Source organism: Lycorma delicatula, chromosome 2, assembly GCF_047948215.1.
Source record: "Lycorma delicatula isolate Av1 chromosome 2, ASM4794821v1, whole genome shotgun sequence".
Lineage (NCBI taxonomy): Eukaryota > Metazoa > Arthropoda > Insecta > Hemiptera > Fulgoridae > Lycorma > Lycorma delicatula.
Window position 1 is genome coordinate 8,363,801 of NC_134456.1, and position 26,963 is coordinate 8,390,763.

At 29.2% G+C, this 26,963-nt stretch overlaps 1 protein-coding gene across 7 annotated transcripts; it reads right to left on the bottom strand.

Moving 5' to 3' along the window:
• Window positions 1–624: 624 nt before the first annotated feature.
• Window positions 625–26,364, bottom strand: LOC142320461 (uncharacterized). 7 transcript variants are annotated; one of them, XM_075358260.1, is made up of 8 exons: window positions 26,231–26,364; window positions 19,190–19,336; window positions 13,045–13,173; window positions 11,951–12,064; window positions 8,195–8,323; window positions 4,861–4,968; window positions 3,135–3,186; window positions 634–1,111 (listed from the first exon to the last, which is right to left on the bottom strand). In XM_075358260.1, the coding sequence occupies exons 2-8, from the start codon at window positions 19,331–19,333 to the stop codon at window positions 1,065–1,067; spliced, it is 723 nt and encodes a 240-aa protein (XP_075214375.1). In that variant the 5' UTR covers window positions 19,334–19,336; window positions 26,231–26,364; the 3' UTR covers window positions 634–1,064. The 7 variants fall into 7 exon arrangements, 6 of the variants coding, with proteins under 6 accessions (XP_075214373.1, XP_075214374.1, XP_075214372.1 ...); XM_075358254.1 differs by having other exon boundaries at window positions 636–3,186; XR_012755396.1 differs by lacking the exon at window positions 634–1,111 and having other exon boundaries at window positions 3,075–3,186; window positions 4,761–4,968.
• Window positions 26,365–26,963: the final 599 nt, after the last annotated feature.

Sequence of the window (26,963 nt, forward strand, 5' to 3'; positions counted from 1 at the left end):
CAAAAATGCAATTTTTAAAAGTTTTTTCTGATTTTTTTTCCCTAAAATTTCCTAACTAAATTTGTATTTCCTGGCTTTTCTTGCCTGTAGGAACCATGAGAAATCAGGATGTCCTTAGAATATTAATTTTCAATTATGAGTTAAGAAATAGAAAAATAAGATGGTTGTGGAAAGAAATGGACTGAAGAAAAGAAAGAAAACGAGTCAAAACATAAAACAAAAAAAAAATGCTGATACAAATTATCTTTAACACTTTCCGTAAACAAGAAAATAAAGCATTCTTTTATGTCATTACAATAATGACATATAAAAGAATAAGAAGTATAGGCACTGTATAAACACACACTTAAATAACTATTTGACCATTAAACATAGAAAAATGACATTTTTAAAAATGATACAACCTCAAAACTATCTATTTTTTTATATAGGTCGCCACACTCAAATCCCAACGGTTGACACACTAAAAATATTAAATGAAAAGGATAAGATTACACATCATTTTTAAAACACATTGATCAAAAAACTTTTTTAAATACAAAAAGATAGTGATAAATCATATTTTATTTATTTAATGTGTTAAAAGATTCAAAACCACGATTCAAACTTAAAACCTGAATGTAGACACATATCTACCACTCCCACCATTTAGGTTGGACAAAGTGGGGAGCTTTAATTTAGTTTTATTCATTATAACTAATACAAGATAAACAATAAATTTTCATCTGATCACACTAAAATAAAAATCACAATTAGTTTTTACAAAAAAATGGTGTATGTTTTAAATAAAAATCAACCTATTTTCTGTGGAACACTATTTATTAAATTTAAAAAAATAAATAACATAGAAAGTAAACCTGTAAATTAATTGACAATACTAATATTTAACTGAACGTTAAAGTTTTCACAGACAGATTATAAAATCAAATTACATCATTCTGAAATCTTTTACACTTCAAAAACATTTTGATAAATTTTCTAATATCAATCATATTTGCGTTGTTAAAGTTAACTTATAGTAGAGATGCAGATAGAATTTCAGAGTGAATGACCTGGCATCAAGTCTATTGTTTAGGTTTGCAGCTCCTATCCGTTCTAAAATATTTTTCCACTGTAAACAGAATATGTTTGAGAATGTAATAAGAACTATTGTGATTTGAGACGTTTATTTTAAAATGTTATTTTTGTTTATTTTCAAGGTTATCAAACATTTTGAATCATGTTTGTTAATGTGAAAGAAAAAAGGAAAATTATTCACAACCGGGATATAACAATAAAATCAATTTTTAAAGTTGATATACAAAAGAAGCAGTCATTTTTTTACATATATATATATATATTGGTAAAAGATTAAAAACTAATAAAGATTTTAAGGTCAACATTGATAACATATTTAAAACGTAATTTTAGTATTGTTTTTAATACTAAAAAATTCATAAAAGTGGTCTAGACCACCTTTATGAATTTGTCAGTACCACAAATTATCTGATTGGCATGGTTCTGAGCTGAACAATCTGCATAACATCATCTGCATATAAACTAGAGTAATATATAAATCTACTTTTTTTTCTCTGTAAGTAGTTTTATAGCAAAGGCTGGCCTCTGTGGTGAGAGTTCTAGTGTCTAGGGTTTTAATCAGGATGTCCTGGGTGGTAAAAAATAAGAAAAATATAATGTTAAATTATAAAGATTAAATAAATTTTGTTGTACTTGTTTTATAAATTATGTACTCTTGAAAGAATGCTTTTCGTTTTTTCTCCTTAATCAAATTTCTTAACATAAGATTTTTAATGGTCGTAATGGTTCATATTATTGAGATTTGTTTTTAAAGTACAACTCTCATTAAAGATGTTTGACAAACATTACAAACAATTTTTCTCCTTGATTGCAAATTAATATACCTTTAAATTAGAAAGATGATTAAAAACTTTTTGGAAGAAGTTACAAACAATTTTTCTCTTTTGCATGAGATCTACTAATATGTGTCCTTAAACTGTTTTTACGATTAAATGACTTTTGACAAAAGTTACAAATAAAACTTTCTTCCTTAGTATGAGTATTTAAATGTACTTTTAAAGAATATCTTTGACTATAAGTCTTCTGACAAACATGACAAATATAATTGTTTTCCTTGGTATGAATATTTAAATGTAATTTTAAAGCAGATCTTCGATTAAAAGTCTTCTGACAAACAGTACAAACATAATTTTTTTCTTTATCATGAGTATCCATATGTGTCCGAAAACTGTTTTTATGATTAAATGACTTTTGACAAAAGTTACAAATATAATTTTTTTCCTTGGTATGAATATTTAAATGTAATTTTAAAGTATAACTTTCATTAAAAGTCTTCTGACAAAAGGTACAAACATAATTTTTCTCTCTTGTATGAGTATTAATATGAACCTTGTATCTGTTTTTATTATGAAAGGATTTTTGACAAAAGTTACAAATATAATTTTTTTCCTTGGTATGAATATTTAAATGTAATTTTAAAGCAGAACTTTGATTAAAAATCTTCTGACAAAAGGTACAAACATAATTTTTCTCTTTTGTATGAATATTAATATGCGCGTCTAAAGTGTCTTTACGATTAAATGACTTTTGACAAAAGTTACAAATATAATTTTTTTCCTTGGTATGAGTATTTAAATGTGATCTTAAAGTAGATCTCCGATAAAAGGTTTTCTGGCAAAAAGTACAAACATAATTCTCTTTTGCATGAGTTCTACTAATATGTGTCCTTAAACTGTTTTTATGATTAAATGACTTTTGACAAAAATTACAAATATAATTTTTTTCCTTGGTATGAACATTTAAATGCAATTTTAAAGCAGAACTCCGATTAAAAGATTTCTGACAAAAGTTACAAATATAATTTTTCTCTTCATTATGCATAAGGTGGGTTTTTAAATCGTTATCATGAATAAGAGACTTTTCACAAAAATTACTATTATTTTTTTTGTTTTTACAATGAAAGTTAATGTGTCTCTTTAAATAACATTTACATCGGAATCCTTCATCGCAATATTCACAAACCAAATTCTTTCCCTTCTGGAAAAATAACATGTTTTCACTACTTAAATTCTGCACTAAATTTTCTTCTGTCGTTACATCACCATATGCACACTTACATTCATTGGATATGTTGGTACTTCCCTTGATGTTTCCTTTATCGATAGTAACCTGTAAAATTAAAAATAACTAATAATTACAATCGCAAATGAAAGAGAAAAATCAAAAATCAATGTCCGATTATGACGGAATAAAAATGGCACCATCAGTCTGTTTTTTCATGGAGCCCACTGTTTGAAGGCAAACGTACCTCAACTGCTTGAAAACTTTGTAGTTCCTCAGATTCCTGCAGGATACAGTTTCCAACAAGATAGTGCTTCACACATTTTTATTGAGATGTTACCATGTTTTTGAACAAGGCTTCCCTGTATGTTGGATCAGATGAGAGGTCCAACTGCATATCCAACTAGATCTCCCACATATCATCAGTCTTTTGGACTTTTTTGTTTGGGATTTTATTACAAGTTGTAACAAAGAAAAGTTTGAGATTTGTACAATTTAAAACAAAAAATTGCTGTAGGCAATATATATATATATATATAATTAAATAAAGAATAATTAAAACATTATTTTTTGATTAACTATTATTCATTTATGAATTAGTTTTAATTATTTATTAAGTTTATCTGGTAATAGATTGTTTAGCATGTTACTAGCAAAGATAAGGTACCTTATTATTGGTTTTTTTATGTTTAACTTTTGTTTTAATGCTGTGATTACTGGTATGTTTTATCAATAATGGAGAAACCTAAAACCCATATTTTTAACAAGAATGGATGACTTCAGACCTAATGCTTTGGGTCAGTAACACTGTATCTCAACATAACATAAAAAAAAAACACATTTTTAATCATAATATAAATACCAGTGAACCAATTTTTATTTTATTTGTACAAAATTACTTGTCATGCAAAGGGGCTTCCAATGAGGTATCACAACCTACATTGTTTCATTTAAAAAAAATAAGTTTTCAACTCCTAAAAATTTTGAGAATACTTAAGAGCAAAATTTTGTGTTTGTAATTTGAAAAATAATTTTCAAAGTTTTAATCTACAGATTATGATTATTCCAAATGGTTTAAGAAGTAATATCAATAACTTTATAGTTAGTTTGTTGGACTGGATTTTAATAAAGTACAACCTAAATGGTTTTCACACCTACTGAGCGAATGGGAGGGTGGATTTTAATTTTCTTTTCACCAAAATTCATTATTTTTTTCGGTTTGTCGATTAATGTAATTAAATGTTACTATTGCCATTTAAGATTTTTGAATTGAAATAGGTATAGTGGAGAGGACGAGTTCCACCCCTTTCAAAATGTAAATTTTACATTTCAAATGTTTCAAAATCAAAAATGTTATTTCAAATGTTTCAAAAACATTTGAAAATAATTTTAAAAAGGTTCCCTCCGATAATGGCAAACAGAAATATGATGGAACTGATAGCTATTGAATAATAAATGTGGTAGCTTTTTACACAGACTTCTGTAAAACTAATTATACAAGCAAATTTCTACATAATGTACTTTTTGTACCATATTACTATATCTCTTTTTCTTTTATTGTACATACGTTCCAAATTTCTTCTTAATTTTACTAAAATACATTTACTTTTTAACTTTAATTTTTTTACTTAGTGTCTTACCCATTTAACATTAGAATGATATGTACAGTATATATTATAAACCTTTTTTAAATTATCCTTTTCAATCATCCAGATTTGGCCTAGCAAAGATTCATCTGTATAATTGGTGTTTCACTGTATGAAAAATCTAATATACCCTTACCACTTCATTATCAACTAAATTGGTCTCTTCAATTGCTAAAATATCTTTTTCGATGTCACCATTACTAATATCAAGTAGTTCCTCTTCCAGTTGTAGTAAATCTTCTTGCTGTAACAAAAAGCAAAACATAAATGCTTTTATCACAATTACAAAGTTCCATAAGCTTCAAAAACAACATAAACCTACTTTAAAATTAAATAATGAAATTGAATTCAGTGTGTCATAAATGATGTCGGTGAAGCGTCAAGATAAATGAGATGTCTTGTGTTAGACAACTAAACACAAATTAGAATGCATAGAAGTAGTAAGGAAAGGAAAGAAGGTAATGCTTCCAAACGTTGTCAATGATTATATATTTATGGACAGAGTTGATAGGATGGATCAAATGCTGAGCGCATTCCCACTCGAAAGAAAAGACAATAATGGTTGATATAAAAGTAGTTCTGCCAACTTTTAAATATCACTATGTTCAATGCTCTGTTTTACAAAAGAAAAGCGGTGGCAAGTACAATTCTCTTCAATTCATACAGCAAATTACTAAAATTCATTAATTCTTATAAACAAAAAAAATATTGTTAAAGACTGAGATGAATTAAAATTTAAATTTATTATCTTAGAAAAAGAATAAAAATAATTAAACATAATAATACTATAACAAATGACTGCCCATACTCATCATTAAGATTCAACATTCTAGATTTAGTAATGTGAAAAAGATACAAGAATATGAAGATGATGTAAATAAATAATATTTATATTGTTGTACACCTTTATGCTTAGTATATTGTCACATGATTCGTGGCTCGATCAGAATATTGAGAGGTGGACAATTTAGAATGTTTATATAATTACAACTTACTGGTTTAAAATGTCATAATTATAACCAGACAAATTAATAATAATAAGTGACAATAATAAAACAAATAGTGAACACAATTATTAATATAGTAATTACAACCACAATAATAATCAGGATAATAGTAGTAAATGATAATAGTACGTGTCAATAACAAATCCAAATAAATAATGTAATCAACAAAGAATAACAATCAAAATATTACACATCAAATAGTCATAAGTGTCAATAGTAAATACAGATTATATACATAGGACAGATTTCAAAAAATCATTCGGAATTTATTCCAGGTAGAAAAAACAAAACTAGAATCAACTCATTAACAAAAGAAACTGCTAGTTTTAACCCTTTTTAAACACTTTGTCTTATATTAACAAACGATCTTATAAATTTCACTTGCAAATACCCTTGCTATCTACCTAAAGTTTATCGCATTATTTCTTCCACTTATACACTTATAGTTTTACTATAACTCACCGATAGTATTTCTTGTTTACTGGAATTACTCGTGGCATCATCTTAGTCTTATCGAACTGGATTCAAGACTCTCCTTGCTGGACTGACGTCTTGCACTCCCATCTCGCAGACACACCTGTGACTCTCATTCGCTGGACTGGTTTGCAAAACTCCACCGAACTCACACAACTCACAGCCTCTCCTTGCTGAACTGCCCTTGTGGGACTGACGTCGTAACACCTTGCAGACTGGTTCTAATAGAACTCTCTTTTAGCCGGTCTTACTGAGCTATTTATACTTCTAGCCTCTTTACCTACCAAACTGGACCCAACTCATAGTGTGAAAACTTTTGTTCGTTCAAGGCTTTTGTTCCCATGAATTCCAAACCTGGCCTCTTCTCACCATAAAACAGGTGTTCACTGCATGTTAACAGGCAGTATAACAAAGGATAATTGTTAAACGACCATACTTTACAAAAAGTTTTTGTCTTACGACCTTTTTGTCCCTTTCTGGATTCCTGCAGTTGTACTTAACATTACTTTTATAATCGGTAGCAATCCTTTACTCAGCCTCACTATACCGGTCTTGTTACAATATGGTATAAATTGGAGTAAAAAAATACTGTTATATCTGTTATGTTGTTAACACTATTTTGTAACAACTTAAATAATACAAAAACAGGTTAAATAATCTTAGTATTAATGTTATGACTATAATTATAAATTTACCCTTAAGTTTGCCTTCCTTAGTTTTGATTAGCTCTGTTATAGGATTTTGTACAGACTGACAATGCAGCATCCCATGAAAGTCAAATTTTCATATTAGGTTTTTAGGGTTCTGTTATTATGTTTGGTGATTATTTTTTTGTTATTTGAGGTTATTTGGCACAGTGGTAAGTATGTTGGTGATTAATTGAATCCAGACTAGGCAACTTAAAAAAAAGCAATACATTATTTGAAAAATTTGAACACTATTGAAATAAATCTTTGGTTCAATAAGAAATTTTTTATTGATCTTTATTTTACTGGGTTTTTCAACTGACTTTTCTGCAATTCATTTAACAAAAACACATATGACACTTAAGCAGGATGACTGAATATGATAAACTCTCTAAGAAAATTTTCAACATCATCAAGCCAAGTAAATTAAAGTCCATTTGGATGAAAGAAACACAAGACAACCTGGAACGACTGCAAATCTCAGAAGAAAAATCAAGCACAGAAGAAAATTTATGGATGAAATTAGAAATAGGAAAATTGAACAAGAGCAAAAACGACAAACAATAGAAAGAAGATGAACTGAGGAGAGGAAGAAGAAACATATAGTGAACAGATGAAGAGGTTTTAAAAAGAGAAGGAAGTAGAGCCATGATGGTTAAGTTCACATGCTCTCCTAAAAGGTAATAATCAGAAACAATACTACATATGAGTTTAGAAATGGATCGGATGTAATCCAAAATTTACAAACTAGATAATAATAATAGTAATGAAAAGATAATACACTGGGACACCAATTTTCCAGATGATAACTGGACTGCTTAAAATCCAGACAAAGAACTTAAAAAAAAACTAGTACATTATTTAAAAAAATTAATTAGTATTCAAACAAATCCTTGCTTCAATACCACTTATTTTTATCAATATTTTTTATACTGGATTTTTTAACTGCCTTTTTTGCAATTATATACTTATATATACTTTTTTAGCAAAAATATATAACTGGCCTTTGTAGAACTAATTATAAAACTAAATTTTTATACTTATTTTTTGTATCATATTACTATATATCTTTTTTCTTACGTTGAACATTGTATTTTCATTTTCAAATTTCATCTTAAATATGTTTACTTTTTCCATTTAATTTTTTTTTTTGCTTATGTCTTACCCATTAAATATAAAATTATAAGTGCAGTTTATAAGATAAAACTTTTTAAAATTATTCTTTTCAATTATCCACATTTGGCTTTGCCAGGTCTATCTGGATAATTGGTGTTCCACTGTACGCAAAATCTCACACTCTTACCGCTTTATTTTCAACTTTTAAATTTTCTGATTTAACTAAGTCAGTCTCTTCAATCGCTAAAGGATCTTTGTCAATATCACCGTTACTAACATCAAGCAGTTCTTCTTCCAGCTGCAGTAAATTTACTTGCTGTAACAAAAAGCAAAATATGAATGCTTGAAAGTAAATATGTTTATGACTTTGTATAATTTATGAAATAAAAATAAATCGCATCTTTAAATCGCTTAACACTTACATAAATAGTGCAGCCACAGTTACATTATTACTATTATTATTAGGTGACTTTAAGATGCCAGGTTTTGCTACGTGTTATCAAAAAATACTGCTACTCACCTTACATATTCTTTAAAAATTGTAATCTTTTACAATCAAATAATTGTTAAAACTCTTGAGGTAAATTCTCATGATTTTGTTTTTTCTAATCTTACTCGCATTAATGTTAATATTGCTTATGCTGAAATTTTTTTATCAGGATAAATATCATTTACCTTAGAGATAACGTTATCTAAGATTTTGAATTCTAATTTTATACCTCATAAAATCTTACCAGAAATAAAAATATTAATTTTGTAACATTCACTAAATGAGAGTTTGATTGTAAATAATACTTATTCTTTTATATTAGTAACCTTGAAGTTTGTACATGGAACATGGAAACTGAATTTTATAGCATAAAAGAAATGCCATGCCTGAAAGGGATTAGATATTAACCACAGATAAACAAATTTTTTTAAGGAATTGCAGTTATGTATTAACAATATTGTTGATTATCATGTACCAAAAATATTTATAAAAAAACTTAATTTTCAAAGTGGTTATCACAGCTGATAACTTATTATCACAATTATTAATAATAAAAACTTCCAAAGATTCAAAAACAATATAGATCTACTTATAATTAAGAATTATTTAAGAACAAAGTATATGTAATATTGTTAGTCACAAAGATTTATTTTTTAATTATACTGTTTCGTTGAGAAATCTTTATCCAACGATTCAAAATACAAATTACCCACCCCTTTGCTTGAGGATAAAAATGAAAAAAATTAGGCCTTAACACCAAAGAAAATTGAAAAATTATAGAAGTACTTCAAAAGATTATTAAACTACCTTGAACTCGAGGAAAGATTTCGATTCCAAAATCCAGCAACATGAAAAAAAAAACAACCACCCAGCTGGACAGATGATCGCCTTCATGATGATAGTCTACTTCACTACTCTAGCAAGCACTATGTTGTTTGTGTCTAGTGGGCCTGTTACCACCACACAACTCGCATGCTAATTGGCCGATATGATGTTATATTAGGTGATTTACCTAGTTCTGTTGGTTTCAGCTATTTTCCATAGATCCAGAAAATATTCAAGTTTGAGAATAGATGTAAAGCAATAATAATTATAAATAGCTACACAAGTACTTTATGACAAGTGAAGTCACCATTGTATATAGTTTATGAATTAGATGGTATGCGAACGATGAAGATATTGGGGGATTTTAATAGTTTAATTATAAAAATATTAGCATCTAATTTTACAAAAGCAGCAAAATATGTTTGTTCTGCATGAAAACATAAAGTTGTTAAAAAAATCAATTCACATTAAAAACAGCTGTTTGGTTGTGTATGAGATTTCCACTCATATTTTTTATTTATATATTTACATTTACATTTATATAATCATGCAAGCAATCTGTAATTTTTTTTAAACAACTTTCAAATTAAAAGATTTTTGGAAGAACTTCAAATTAATTCACCTCAACAAAGCAGTACTTGTTGATAGCACTTCCTATCTATATCAATACTGTTATACAAAGAGGAAGAGCACTTTTGTTTGTTAGGGATAAACAGAAAAACTACTCTATCAATCGCAACCATATTTTTACCCGTGTTTCTCAGCATATTGAGGTTTTTTGATATCTTTCTGATGTAGAAAAAAATATATGTATGTAGTAGTGGAGATTTGCCAGTTGAAGCATAAACTTTAATGAATTGAATAAATGAACTGTGAGTCTGTATCACTGTTTGAGCTGATGATGCGTATCAGTCAATTGAATAATATTACAAGTACGAGTAATATTAAATAATTTAAAAGATTTCTGTTTAACATAAGGCTTCCTGTGGAGACTGCGTATGAGGCTAGAGTGGTGAGATATACGTGCACCTCATGGGAAACTAGACCAATCATTAACATCAACGGGTAACAATCGGGATGCCCCTAGGGCGTTGTTTTGGGAGGTGCAAATGGTGCTCTTGTAACATCTCTGCAAACAATTGTCAAATTTTCAAAATTCGAACAGGGTATTTTTTAGTAGGTTAAAAGCTAACTTTTGCATGAATCAGGTACACTCTCCAGATCATAATTATTTGGAAATGTATATATATATATATATATATATATATATATATATATATATATATAGTCTGTTTGTTTGTAAACGCATCATGCAAGAACCAAATGACCAATTATTTTCGAATTTGCAGGATAAACTCGTGTTATCCCAGAGAAGGTTTTAATCCTTCAACAGAGTCCGTAGCTCCCAGGGTGGGTGAAGTTGTGGATTAAAGATATTCATTAAGGAAAATATAGATTAATCCTTTTACTTCATTACTATATTTCTGCTACCATTGCAAAGAAATGTTATGAATTTTTTGTCATCAAAGGTATGAGTACTTTAGTTACCACAGTTTTTATTATTCTTTATTTTGTAATTTAGTTTCTTTTTCAGGTTTCTGTAAAGCCAGAATAATATAATTATTATTTATCAGTATTATTCTCACAACCATGAGGATAACATACAATGCGAAGGACTAGAAGGTGGAGCCGTCTGAGTGGATGGCAACCTAAGCAAACTTTGCGGTGTCCAGGGTGCCAGTCCAGGTAAATTGGGAATGGCTAGTGAAGCGACATCTGCAGCCATGGGGTAGGCTAAGATTCACCTGGGTTTATCTGAGCCCTGAAGGGTCTAGATTCTGGTTAGACAGCTTGGTATTTTATACGAGACCTAACATGTGCTTAATCCCTATTTAGGCAACCAAGTTAGAGAGGATCATGGGTTTTTTATACAGAAATTAAAAAAACCTTTAAATGAACATTTTTTATAACGTTATAATGCTGTACAAATATAAAACCCTCTACACTACCGTATTTTTAAAATTGCACTAACAATAACTGAAGGTGAACGTTCACAAAAAAAGTGAAGTCATTGATAACATTTTGCATCAGATGACTGTCAGTATGATTACTTTAGCATTTCTGCAGGGTAATAACTTCAAATATCTTTTGTAATAATATGAAAATGTGTTAATTTTCCTAATGTAAATACAGAATTAAATTTTATTTTATTTTTATTTCATTAATAAAATTATATGTCATGACTGTTTAATCTGTATCGGGTAAGGTTTAATTACTAACCTAATAAATATTCAAATATGACAAATGATTTCAATTAACAACCGATTACCCAGAGCTTATTAAAATGAGAACTCTATCAACAAGTTAAAATACACACATTTTAGACATCACTGAAGTTTAAAAACAACACTTTTGCCCTCACGCATTAACAATTTATCATTTACACACAACTTAATACGTCCGTATTAATTAAATAGAAATAAATAAAATTAAAAACAATCTTTTTAAAACAGAACTCACAGAAATGAAAAAAATACATTAATTAACAAGGAAATACAGTAATAAAATTAACAGGAGACAAATCAATCATATTTGTTACAATATCCAATAATAATAAATACTTATTACATGATCTGGATAAAATTCTACCTCTTCTTCTGTCTTCACAGTGTGTAAATAATTTATTTCAAGTTCATCGGTTTTCATGTTAAGATTAAGCTGCGGTAAAACTTTCTCAGATTCCTTTAAAAATAAGATAAAGAAAAACCCTTATAAACTGTGAAAACAAACTAATATTTAATAAATATAACCTGTCAGAGAAAGGTTACTGTTTTTATTCTGATTATTATTATTGCCTCTGAACTTGCTTTGGCTTTGAGCGAATGAAATACGGACTTACGGGTAATGTAAGAAAATACAGGCATAGTATTCCAAAACATAAATTGCAAAAGAAATTAAACAACAATGAAATTCATGCAGAGTGTGATAAGGTGGAAAAAATGTTGTTGAAGCGGCAAGATAAACGAGATGTTTTAGGTTTGACAACTAAACACAAATTGGATTGTGTAGAAGTAGTATGGAAAGAAAGAAGACAATGGATCCAGATGTTATCAAAGGTTATTATATTATGAAGGTTATGGACCTGTATATATATATATATAGGTCATAATATATATATATATATATATATATATATATTAGTCTCTTACATAACTGCAATTTGTTCAACTAGTGTGAACAATAAAGCTACCCCACCATGGCTCAATGACATGAGGATATGTATGACATGTAAATAAATGTGTAGTCTTGTACACTCAAATCTTTGTTTCAACAAGAATTCTTTTTTCTATCTTTATTTTATGGGGGTTTTTTTACTGCCTTTTTGGCAATTCATATAGAAAAAACTATATATAGATAAACTATATATGCTATAGTATACTATATATATATATATATATATATATATATATATATATATATAGGACTTTCCTTAAGTAATTACAAAAGCAAATTTCTACACATTGCATTTTTTGCACCACATTACTGTACCATATTAATTTTTTCTTACATTGTACATATGTTAAAAATTTATTTTTAATTTTACTATATATATATATTTATTAAATTTTTTAAATTATCTTTTCCAGTTATCCAGATCTGGCCTTGCAAAGGTTCATCTAGATAATTGGTGTTCCAATGTATGCAAAATCTAACACCCTTACCACTTCATTTTCAACTTTTACAGTTTTTGATTTAACTGAGTTTGTCTCTTCAATTGCTAAAGGATCTTTTGGAATATCACCATTAATCGTATCAACCGGTTCCTGTTTCAGTTGTACTAAATCTACTTGCTGCAACACAGAACAAAAAATGAATGCTACAAAGTAAATGTTTATGATTTTTTGTATAATTCATAAAATAAAAATAAACTATACCTCTAATTCACTTCCCCCCTCCACACACACATGCACATTAACTATATAGCCACAGTCAAATTATTATTATTATTATTTGGTGACTTTAATGGCCCAGGCTTTGTATAAGAAAACCTAGAAAATGTTTGTTAGGCCAAATTTAATCATCCAAATTCAAACGTTAAAAATGCACTCACCTTACAGATTTTTTCTACATATTGTAATCTTTTACAATCAAATAATTTTTTCAACTGTTGCAGTAATTCTACCGATTCGGTTTTTATAATCTTACAAACATTAGTGTTAATATTGTTTTTATGGTGAAATTTCTGTGACAAATATAATTTACCTTTAAAGATAATGTTACCTAAGATTTTAAATTCTAATCTTATATCTAATGAATACATACCAGATTATAAAAATATAAATTCTGTAAGATTCAACATTTAATGAATGATAGTTTGACCCTAAATATCTATTTATTTTTTGTTGTCACATAAGCTTAAAGCTTGTGTGTTGAATATGGAAATGGAATTTTATAGCGTATGAAACATGTCGTGCCTCACCAGAATTTTATATTGATCATGATATAAAAATCTTTGCTGAAGAGTTGCAGCTATGTATTACAGTGGTCACTATGAAAGATGGCGCTTGTGTTTAAACTATTGCATCTTAGTTTAAAAAAAAAATCACACAATAAAAATGAAGGTATCAGAAACTCCAATTATTTTTGCACTAACTGGATTCAGCCGATTTTAGTTAGTCATTCGTTTGAAAATTAGGGGTGTGAAAGGTGAATTTCTTGCAGTTTTTTTTGAAAACATGAACTTTAAATTGCTATAAAATCCAAACCAATAATAAAAAGCTTCTATTTTTAAAATTAGATTAAACAATTGTTTCTCAATAATTGTAATTAAGATTTAGCCCAAAACTACTACTATTTAAGCATACAGGTTGTTTTCAGGTAAAAACATCACATTTCGGTTAACATTAGGTGTAAAAAAAATAAATTTCCATTAATATCAGGCATTAATTTTGTAGAATTTTTATTTGTTGAGTTGGATTAATAAACATTCCTGTTTTATGGTGAGGATCATAATAATAGATTTAAAATTGTGGAAATTGGAAATATGTGAAGGGCTGAAGAAGCATTCTCAGTAGGCAGTACAGTCTCAATATTGATTACAGTATATTAATATTATGTCATTGTATATTAGTAAAAATCAATTGCAATGCCAGTCTTCAGTCTGATGGGTTCATTAAGCCCTTAGCTATGATATCTAATAAATCATACGAATATTTTATTTTGATATGTTCAGTTCGTGCTGGTTTCTTAGCAAGTTTATTTAACAGTATCGCCCTATGTCAAAGACAGTTTAGAATAGTAAGTTAAGCATTTTTTTATTGGGTAATAAGTTAAAGATTTTTTTGTAATTTCTCTGTAACTATCTTAAGTGTAATATGAATGAGATGGAGACACCTTTGTTTACTGGTCAACAAGGCTGTACAATTAAGAGTGGTTTGAAAAAAGCAATCTGCAATAAATAAACATTTTTTCAAAAGCTATAAGACTTTGAATTCCGTAGTGCAATTTACTTTGATAAAGTTCATGAACCCATCACCGAAACATGAACATTAGATGAAGGTCACTACAAAGGATATGTAGGAGTGCTATTGTAATGACAGTTGCATTCAGTTTGAAATGCCAAGGAAAATAGGACACGGAATGCAAATCTGTTACTGGAATATTTCAACAGTCATGCATTGTGCACACACAATCTTATACCAGTACTACCCCTACCATTCAGAATGAAATCCCTACCATTAAGAACTTCAAAGAGGAAGTACGGGAAAACTGGATGTAAATCTATCGTCTACGACCGTTCGCCGTATTGTGAAAAAAATTGGTTTTTGTTATTAAAAAAAAAAACTGAAGATGGTCAACATTTCTTGATCGAAAAACCAGATATTGCATTAAAAAGAATTGAATTTTAAATATATTTCACAAATTAAAAGTGTCATGTGATGATCAAATATATTTGATGATCATATATTTTACATAGATAAGACATGGCTTAATGAAAATCATTTTCATAAATGCATATGGAAAGATTCAAAGAAAATTACACATTAAAACTAAAATGCTCATCAGAAAGGCAGTCTAATAGTATGTCATGCAGGTTCAGCTAAAACAGGATTCTTAAACAACGTAAGGTTTACAGCAGTAAATTGAAAGCCTGTTCTTAGATTATCATTCAGAAATGAATAGGGACAGTTTTAAACATTGGTTTACAAATGAATTTTTTAATTATTTACAAGAAGGAAGTGTAATAAGAATGGAAACGCAACTTATCACCCGTTTGCGGTAAATAAAGTTACTACCAACAACTGGAGGAAAGCTGAAATCCAGTAGTGGTTTCCAGAAAAAATGGTTGCTTGCAACTGCTTTTACACTTTTTAAGTTTCATAGTTAAAATAAATGTATAATGTTAACTGATATGATTTTTTAATACCTTTATGTAATCTGTTGTTCTTTTTATACAGATAAGTCTTTGATAGAAATATTGCGAATAGTTGCAAAAATAAATGAAAATAACAACACCAACAGTATAATAATAATGCAAAAATTATACTTCATAATATTAACAAAGTATAAAGTATCTGATAAAACTGTGTGAAAGACAATATTAACCATGCCTGCATGTCGCTGGTCATAATAGCAACAAACAGGATACATGCTCAACTACTAGCTGCGACTGTAGTTTTTGAATGATCTTTTCAAACCTTTCCAAACTCAATTAAAAGCTTAATATTAAATACTTTATTTTCAAAATATCGTCAACTTATTCAAATTGTTTCCATGATTACAATGATGTGTTTTCCCCCCAAAAAAATAATCATTGAAACTAAAGATAGGTTGTCTCGTAAGAAACACTGTATGTTTAAATAATACTAGTTTTGGGCTAAATCTTAATTAAAATTATTAAGAAACTTTCAAACATAGAAAATTTATATTTTTAAAGTTTAGGAATCTTTATCTGATGATTCCAAAGATTTTTTTTAATTTGCTAATAATAATGACAACAATAGATCTATCTACCTTGTATGCTTTTTGAAATGAGTATGCTAATAAGGGCACTGGTATTGTACGTTTTTGCTAAAAAAATTTGGGAGTGAATACTAGCAATGATTTTTCCTTAACTAAAATTACATTTAACTGCTGCAGTTAAACATTAACTGAGAATGATGTTGAAAGGGGCCATTTGATCTAATAATTCTTTGACAGGCCCAGAATATATTCATCCTCTTTTAGTGAAGAAATGCTCTGCCTTTTTTATACAGTTTTTAACTAAGCTCTTCAATCATTCTTGAAATGCTCTTCTTTTCCTAAGACAAGGCATACATTTAGGTTCTACAATTTTCATAGTATTTATAAATGACATCAGTTTCATTACACACACTCATATTTTTTTTTTTTTTTTTTTGCAGATATGAAATTGTTTAAGCCTATTATTATAAATCTAGCTGATATTCAATTACTTCGTTGACTTGAACTTTGTATAAAAATTAACTTATATATTATTTCTTCCAACTTAAAAAAAATTGATTTCATACTCAATTTAGAAGGTTTGCAAATGTTGATATAACTGTGTAACTGAATAATACAAAAGCTATCTTCTATTAAAGACTTAGGTGTAGGTTTTGATACAAAGTTATCCTTCAGTCAATACGAAGATTATACTGTAAGACACTAAAAATTGTAAATTTAATTAAGAGATTCTCTACAAATTTTAGAAATATTAACCCGGGAGAATTTTTTTGGTTATGCATTTTATATACTGTAGTACTAAATTATGGCTCTGTTGTCTAGTGACCTTTTGCCGACTTGCAATTAAAATTACTAGAAATACCACAGAGAATTTTTCTTAGATATGCAGCCTATAAAATCTGTGATTCTATGCACTTTACCGATCATTAACTTTATTAATATTTTTAATTTGTTAAAAATACCAAGAATTGAATCACCTATGACAAGGACAGATTAATATTTGCTAATAAAATTTTTAGTAGTTATTTTGACTATCCTAAATTATTTCAGTTTTGACTTACATATAATAATGACTAGACTGCTTAGGCATAATTTTCAATATTTTCTTGGTTCAATCAAATCTCATATATCATCTATTACTAGATACCTTTACTATGTAAAGTACACTTACAGTACAGTTAATACTTTATCAAGAGCTATTCTAACTTATGAATGATAATTTTGTTAAGTACTTATGTTTTTTTTTTAATATGATATTGTATTCATGGGTTTCATGCCTGCCTATTTCAATTAAATAAATAAGTACATTAAAATTTACCACACTTACCAAATATCAATCACCCAGCCTTTGCTTTAGGGTAAAAAGAGAAAATTAGGCCATAACAACAAAGACAACTGCAAATTTCCAGCAAGTACTTTGAAAAATTACTAAACTACCAAGAACCTGAGGTAATATTTCAATTCCAAAATCTAGCAACATGAACTGAAAAACCCAAAATACATAATTAAATGAAAATAGACAAAATCACCCAGAAATTAAATTATAAGGAAGCAGATGATAACTTAACTGCAGCAGAATTACAGGAAGAATCATGAAAAAAACAAGAGAAAACTGAAGAACTTGCTAGAAGAGATATAGAAAACTGAACAAAATCTCACAAGACTGGAAAAATGCATTAATACATAAACTACACAAATAAGAAGATGAAACGTAAGTAAACAACAACAAATGAATTTCCTTCTTACCTGTGACAAATAAAATCCTTTGAAATGCACTTCGAAATATAATTGAATTAATATAGACTTAACAACTGGGAGAATATGAAGAAGGATTCAGAAAAGTAAGATCATGTGTAGAGCAAATCTTGAACCTTTAAACAATAAGGGAAAAATTACAAGCCATAAAACTAAGTAATTGTCTTCGTAGATTCAAAAAGGTATACAACTCAATCTACAGAACTTCCTTATTCAAAGTTCCTAGAAGAATTTGGTGTGGATCCCAACGCAATTAACATTACTGAACAGACTCTTCCAATCACAAAGTTAGAACTAAAATTGGGAAAATAAGATGAAAAAAGTTGGAACACACCACTAAATAAAATTGAGTCTGAAACTGAAAGGAATTGTAATAACTGCTTAGCCTTTGCTGAAAATATTACAATTTTCTTACAGAACCTTGAAAAGGCAGCAGAACAAGTAAACCAACTAAAATAATTTGCAAGGGAAATAAGGTTAAAAATTTCTTTGAAAAATGCAGAATTCATGACCAACCAAGATTCTCTAGAGTCCCTAAAAACGAAATATGGAAAATCAATCAAGTTAACAAATTTAAATATATGGGAGAAATAATCCAAATTATTGATTTGGATAAAAAAGCCAATCAAGCAAGAAAGAGAAAAATAAAATTAGCCTACCAACAAAGGATATTTTCAACAAGAACATCTCGGTGCCAAAATCAGACACTAAAATACATTAATCAAACCGGAGGACCTGTTTGCATCATCAGACGCATCTTCAGTTTGAAATCAGATAAAATAAATCAAATAGAAAAATACAGTAAAAACTTGAGAAAGATTCTAGAACCAAAGTAACAAAAACATTTACATATACAATGAAACCGAGAAAAGGTCAATTTCATCAGAAAAAAGAGGGCCAAATATTTTTTCAGTCTCACAAAACAGATTTTCAACCACATTTAACGAAAAAAAGAATGGAAATCAACACAGTTCAGTGGTTGTAAATGAAAATATTTTTTCAATACAGAACAATGTTCAGAAAACCAGTAAAGATTTCACAGAAAGCTAGAAAAAAGAAGGGAAAAATAAAGAAAAGAATGAAGAACTGTTGGAAAACCAGGAAAGAAGATATGCAGAAGAGAAATAAAAAAAAAAGAAAAGAGCTTACATGCTCATGCGATGTGTTAGTTTCAGTCACTGGTAACAGAAGCCATATCATTTGTGCCGCATTATCCTGTTCAGTCACTAATTTAATATTTTTATTAAGAAGCACAGCTTCATTAGTAAAAGTATTATTTACAGGCACATTCATTATCTGTAAAGAAAAACAAAATTAAAATAAATAACCATAATAAAAATACCTTTGACTCTTTTACACCTGTCATAAACAGCTCTCTAATAATTCCTTAATGATTTTTGTTTGTCTATGTTTTATGGTGGCTTAAGTGAGGTTATGTTTGATGCTGATGCAAGCTTTCTCAATGAAAAACTTAAGAACACAAGAACAAACCAATGATATTAACAGATGATGCCATATACATGGCTCAAATTAATCTCTCTAAGAGGCCATGTGAAATGGCCCTTGGCTCACTGATTCTTTGATTTGTGGTAATGTATGTGATTTTTATTCTTTAAATATATTTTTTAACAATTATTTTCTGCCACTGCTAAGTTTTCTATTTGTTTTCATTTAGCTCCAGATTCAGTTTGTGTGTTTTGTTTTTTATTAAACTAAATTTCTGTTTAATTTTAATAAATGTTATTTCACATTCATTTCGTCAGAAGTAAATTCTCTACAAACTAGAAAGTTGTAATTGTTTATTGGTAAATTAACAAATTTATATTCAAAGCCTAAAAAAGTTATTTTATTCCTAACCTAATTCTAGTATTTTCCAGCACAACGTTTTCGTGTTTTGATTTATTTTTAAATGATTTATAGTAATAATGCTGATTTTGGCACAGATTCTCATGAAAACTCTCAATATAGATCAGAATTTGACAAACCAGTTGTAAATGACAAGACAAAAAATTAGAGGTTTGTAGAGCGATTCAGAGGAAAGTTATGATAGAATTATGAATGTCTGATTCTGTCAGTAATTCGGCTGGCGTAAGTAGCAGCAGCGATATTCGAATTTCTTTTATTCCAGATCAAACTGAGAGTGTACACTGTTTGAACCTACAATGCTCCAATGTTTACAACAATGCATTATACAGTGATAACAATGAAGGAGATAATGAATCTAATCTAACTTAATCTAATAACTTTGATATACATGATATTTTATTCCAATGCCTTTGCACTATTAGTTAATGATGAAAAATAATAGCAAAGGTACAGATGCCAATCCCCAAGAAGTGTATTATGCACTTATCATCGATCATGCATTTTCAATTTCTTAAGGTAATGAGACAAATCATTATGCATAACAAAAGATTGAATTTCGAAGGAGAAAAGGAGCAATCGATAATTATAATAAAGCTCTAGATTGAAAAAATGGAATACACCTGATATAAATGAAACAGAAAGATTTGTGGAAAATTTTGTGGATGGGGTCTTGGTAAAATGCAGAGTATATAGTAAATCTGTTGTATTCTAACCGGGTTAGTAAGCTAACTTACTGAGATTCTAAGCCAACATTTTTGAGATTCTTCTGAGAATGTTCCACGCTTCAAATAATGGAAATGCACCATACAATGAAGAAACTGTACAAAGTTCAACAACTCATCGACTAGCTTCTCCCAAAGTTTCAAAATGCAATCAATCCTCCACGAAGAGATGTGAATCGATGAAAAATAATTCTTTTCAGGGGACAGCTTGTCTTTCATCAATACTCTCCCAAAAGAAAGACACCAGCACGGGGTGAAACTTCAAATTATGTCTTGTCTGTGGCTACACATGGAATCTCATGATATATGCTGGAAAAGAACCAATTTCTGGCAAAGGGGTTCCAGAAAAATATGTGTTGGAGCTTGCTGGACCATTACTTGAAGCTGGATGAACACTATTGTGAAAATTGGTATACAAATGTATTGTTGGCTTCTCAGTTACATGATTTTTATACAAATCTTTTTGGTACATTAATGGCTAATCAAAAAGGAAATACAACATAATTAACAGAAACCAAACTGAAAAAAGGTGAAGTAGTTACAGCCCAATATTCAGGTAAAAAAAAAAAAAATATATATATATATATTGAAATAGAAGAATAACGGAAATGTGTTGATGATTTCAACAAAACACAGAGACGAAATGGTAACAAAACAGAAGAGAGGGAAGGACATCATGAAACCCAAGGTGGTAACAGACTACAACTCTGCAAAAGAATTTATTGATTTATCTGACCAAATGAGCATATACCAGCCATCTACATTCAATAAAGTGGTATCAAAATCATTTTTGAAATACTGTTTGGAACTTCAATTGTCAATGGTTTTCATACAACCTTGTTATCAAACAACAAAAACTTCCAATGAAAATCCTAATATTTAGGGAAGAATTGATTTTACCTTTTTTTACAGACGTTTGACAATGATGCATAAACTGAAGTCAGTCAAGATGAATTTACAAAAGAGACTACAACAGTACATAGACTGATCAACATTGAAGGTAAGAAGTCAACAGCAAGACAGAGGTGCAGTGGTGCTACAAAATGAGGAAGCTGACAGAAGACAGAGGAACCTCAGAAAAAACTACCAAAAGGGCAACGACAAAAAGTTATGTGTGTGATGCCTTCTTTTGTCTCGATTGCTTCAGCTGTTGACTGATTTTGTTTTCTTATAAAACTTTCAATAGAAACTTTGTTGTTCATGATTTTGAGTAAAAATGTTCTGTATTTAATTATTAGAACAAAATTGATAATGAAATAACAGAATGATGAACAGAATTGACAATGTTAAATGTAAATGATGTAATATGTTTTCTGTAAATAGTTTTTTATAACACAGTATGATGTAAGTAATAACAGCAGTTAAGATATGTAAATAGGTACATATCTTAAAGAAACTCTTTAAGAGTTATAAATATAACTTTTTTTTATACAAGAATACTTTGTAAATAATATTGAAATTAATCATGTGGCCCCTCTAAGGCTTACACCGATCTCATGCCACAAACTGAAGAACATTGGGAGGCATGTGTGAGCCGCATGTGGCTCAAACCAGTATAAATGTGCATCTCTATTACACTTTTAATAAATATTACATTTAAATGACTTTTGAAAAAAGATAAAGTCTCATTCCCCTGATGTCAGTTTTATGCATATGCCTGATGCTTAACAGAGCACAACTAATAACTTCTGCCGTCAATGTAAGTTACATCGAATTTTAATAATTAAAAATAAAACAGCAAAATTATGCGGAAGCAACTTAGATGCGGTATAACTAATGTTATAAACGATTTAATCATATAAATTAAGATAAAAACCTTGTAACAGAATACAATAAAATATTAGCAGACAGGTCAGTTTCAACCGATTACAATTTGTTAAAAAATGAGCGTGATTTTAGCATAAATGTATTTTTTAACATGTCCACACTAATAAAGGTTCAAAATCTTTTACCAAAAATGGGGTAAATACTAAATGATAATTAATCAGATTTAACAGAATTCAAAAAAATGAACAACACAAGCTTGTTTAGATATGAGTATCAATAAACATATTTATGGAACCTTTATTTATAATATTATTATCATGTTTGTGAAACAGATTCATTATATTGGTGTGTACATCTTTGTTTATTCATATCTTGGTTCGACATTATGACCTTACCTTACATTATTACCTTGCTTACCACCATGTCATACATTTAAAATCATGTATACATAATTTTATAAAAATGTTTAATTTAATAAATAAATAATTAAACTTTAATTAAGGCCACGTGACCCTAAGTCTCTTAGCATTCATCAGGAAATGGTAGCACTCACTTTAGTGATAACATATTTATTCAATTCATCTTCATTTCTAACAACAAATTTTATGTTACATATTAAAAGTTAATAACCATGAAGAACTAATTATAAAGGAGTATTAATATTTATGTACAGTGTTCATACATTTTATAAACATCACTTTCAAATATTATTTTTAATTCTAATTTTTGTGAGATTCTATTTATTTTCCGAGGCTTTTTAATAGAATCGATAATTTGCGATATTATTTAGTAGACGTGTATTAGTTAGTTATGATGTTTTTATTCTGTCTGTGTTTTTTGTTATTTTGTTGAGTGTTCAAATAGTTTTTTGTAACCAATCTCAGTTTATTTTAGTGAGTTTTACTGGACATAGTAAGTAGTGGGCAGTTTTTGGTCATTAACAAATTAGATATGGAGAATAGACCACGTGGGTTTTCTAATATACAATTGGAAAGATAAGTATTTCCAACACTTAAATTTAAATATAATTATAAACAGATTTGGTCTAGTTGGCAATCTGTGGAATATTTGTTGAAGTTGGAAAAAACAAAATTAAAAACCTTATAAGGCATATTATTGTGCAGACATGTTTAAGCAAAGATAATTTTTTCAAGTTGTTAATGTAACCTTTGTAAGGCCTGAGACAAGAAGTGCTTATTATCAGAAGATACTTGTTAATGTAACATAGCAAATGTAGAGACCAAGAAAAGAATTATTCTTTTTCTAGACAGAAATTTTTTTAGGGAAGCTAGTTGCATCACTGCCCACGAAGTAAGGTTGAAACTAAAACAAAATCTGACATTCCACTAGCCAAATATGATGAACTTCAAATGCAATGACATTCTTAGGCAAAACAATACATCATAATGACATGTGCAGAGCTTTTACAAATATAGCCTCAAGAATTTTTCCCCATTTACATCACATGGCATGACTTGCCAAAAGACATGGTCTAAAATTGCAGGAACGACTTTTAAACTATGAATTGAGGTTAAAATGAACGATACATCTTTAACTCAAGGTCGATTCTCAACCCAAGAAGTGTGCTTCAAGATCTAATTCTACAAAGGAAGTCATGCTAATGCTAATCACAATGGTAAGAAATGTTTTTCTTGTGGAAAATTAGGCAATCTCTAAAAACTGTTAAGTGGGACCTATCTGTTGTAAGTGCAAGTTAAAGGATCATAAATCAAGTGAATGGCCATCTAATAGCACTGTGATACAGTTGTATCAGGCTTGGAAAAATTATAATGTAAGTGTTAACACTCTTATGACAGTATCTTATACGCCACAACAATCTGCAGTAGCTGAAAGAGAAAACAGAATCATTTGTGATTCCCGCGCTTCCTTCCTCTTACCGGCCACTGGTTATGATACACAGAATGGCCACTGCTGTGTTGTGTACTGGAGCACATGCTCCAGCACCACAATAGTATAGGAGGGAGTGGGCTCTCTTCAAGCTAGTACGGCTTTTGCAGGGGAACGTCTGCTCTCAATACTGTTGTGCTAGCGGTGGCTAGGAGAATTATGAGAGGCAGTCGGCGGGGTATTTGTGCTCTCATTACCCTAGACATGAGAAATGCATTTAACTGTATTTCTCACGTTGCCATAATGCAGGCACTGAAAAATTTATAGATGGACCAGTCAGTACATGCAAAGATAATTCTACAAAAAAAATGGGTTTAGTGACTGCAAATCTTAATCTTTCCAACTGAACTTGGTTGGGAACCTGGAACCTCTCCTCTAATATCCAACGGTGAACATGATAGGGAAATTGTTGGAAGCTTAAATTATTTAGCATCAGGCAAAACAACAGACTTAAGCTTTGCCTTCAATATTGCATCTGGAGCAAAGATTCAACCAATAAAGGCCCATTTTAATTTGGTAAAAAGAAATTTCAGATATTTCTAATCTATTCCTGAAAATGGCATTACATATAATAAAAAAAGCCAGTGGGCAAATTGAGGTGTACAGTGATGCCAATTATGTTGGTGACAGTCATTTGAAGGAAGACTGGCGAAACTCTCCTTAAATCCAATGGTAGATCAGTTGTGTGGAAAAGTAAATTGCAGAAATTTATATCATTCTCTTCTACGAAAGCTGCATATATTTGTACAATAGAGGCAACCAAATAGTTGGTTTGGCTTGACATCTAAAAGAAAGTTGTTACACTTAATGTCAATCCAAAGCAAACTCTCTTAATAGATAATCAGATTGCCATTAAACTTAAAAATAAAGCGATGTTCTACAATAAAGAAAACTAGATGCCATTATGTGAGAAAGATCGAGAAAGATGGAAGCATTCAATCTGAAAAACAGGCAACCGATATATTTACGAAAGGACTCATCTGCTTAAAGGTATGAAAACAGTCATGCGTATGAAAATTCAATGTTAATTATCGATTTCTGAGAGCTTAAAGTTAAGGAGCATTAATATTTTCGTACAATAATCGTGTTCTATTTGTTTCATAAATTACTTATAATTTTTGTTTTTGTGAAATGTTAATTTTTGAGACTTTTTGATAGAATCGACAGTTTTGCGAAATTATTATGCAGGTGTATGTAATTAATTGTGAAGATGGTTTTCACGGTTGGTTCAGGGACACAATAGTTCTTTGCAACCTGCCTCAGTTTATTTTAGCGAGTTCTACTTGACATACTAAAAACCATTGACGTTTGCTAGGAGTTATCATGAAACAGATCTGTTTTCCATTAATTGTAATATAATGGAAAGCTTAAACAGTCTATTACAAAACTGGTCAACTATCAACTGTTTTTTTTTTTATTTATTAGTATCGGGGAATAACGGATAAGAAAGTAAGTATTATAATTTCCAATAAATAGAAAGAAAATTACGGCACTTTTGCAGTTTGTTCCACCCCTTACGTTTCAGTCATTACTGTTAATATTTTGAGTATTTAAGTAGTAAATTCAGTAATTATTGCAATTATTTACTACTTAAATAATCAAAACTAATCACCTGATATAACAATTTTTTATTTTATAAATATAATTTAACGAAACTTAACATATGCTCGCTAACCTTCATTTACACCATGTCAGTAATGGCGTATACGTTAAAAACCATTAGGGTGGAACAAACTTCGTGTGCCAAAATAACTAATAATGATAATAATATGCCCACGATATATGAATTTTTGCTTAAAAAAACCATTTTACGACACACTCAAATGAATTTTTATCACCAAGTTAAAGCCCACACCACCAATCCATCAATACAAAAACTCAACTTAAATTTTATTAATTTATATAAGAATGGTATAAAATTACTTACTTAGTCAGATAAACAAAAATGAAAACCAATAAATAAGTAATACTGAAATTAGGATATAAATCTTTTCTTTACAACACTTTCACACTAACAGGCCAAGAATTATTGATAAATAATGCCAACACACGCAATTGTACACTTCAATACATACGATATCTCGTTATAATGTTGGAAAAAATATATAAATACATATGATTTGCACAACAGACTTAATTCGTAATTTTTCATTCACGTAACAGTTAAACAAGTTTAAAATAAAAGTAAAAATTTACTGAAATTTTCAGAAAATTCTTAGAAGCGATTGAGATTTATTAATTTATAAAAAAAACAATAATAATAATAGGTCAGCATTTAATAATAATAATGTTCTTTTTGTTAAACATAAAAATAATGCAACACAAAAGCGTAATAGTTAAACATCAAAAAATCATTTTCATTAATAAATTAAACTAGTAATTATTTTTAATTTCTGTATAGATTTTTGTCCATGACGGTCGGAGATGATATCAATTTAAAAATACATAATTCTGTAACGACAAACCGAAGCAAAATTATATATAATTTTGTATAAAAATATACTTCAAATATTTTATAAGATATTAGCTGTCTTTTTTTAGTGTTGTTGCCACATGCCTAATTTAATATCGGCGGATGCCAACATCCCCGCCGGAGCAGCAGGTTTGGCCGGACCGCCGAGGTAGCCCCTGGACGTGGACGTTACCTTCCCGCTCCAGCT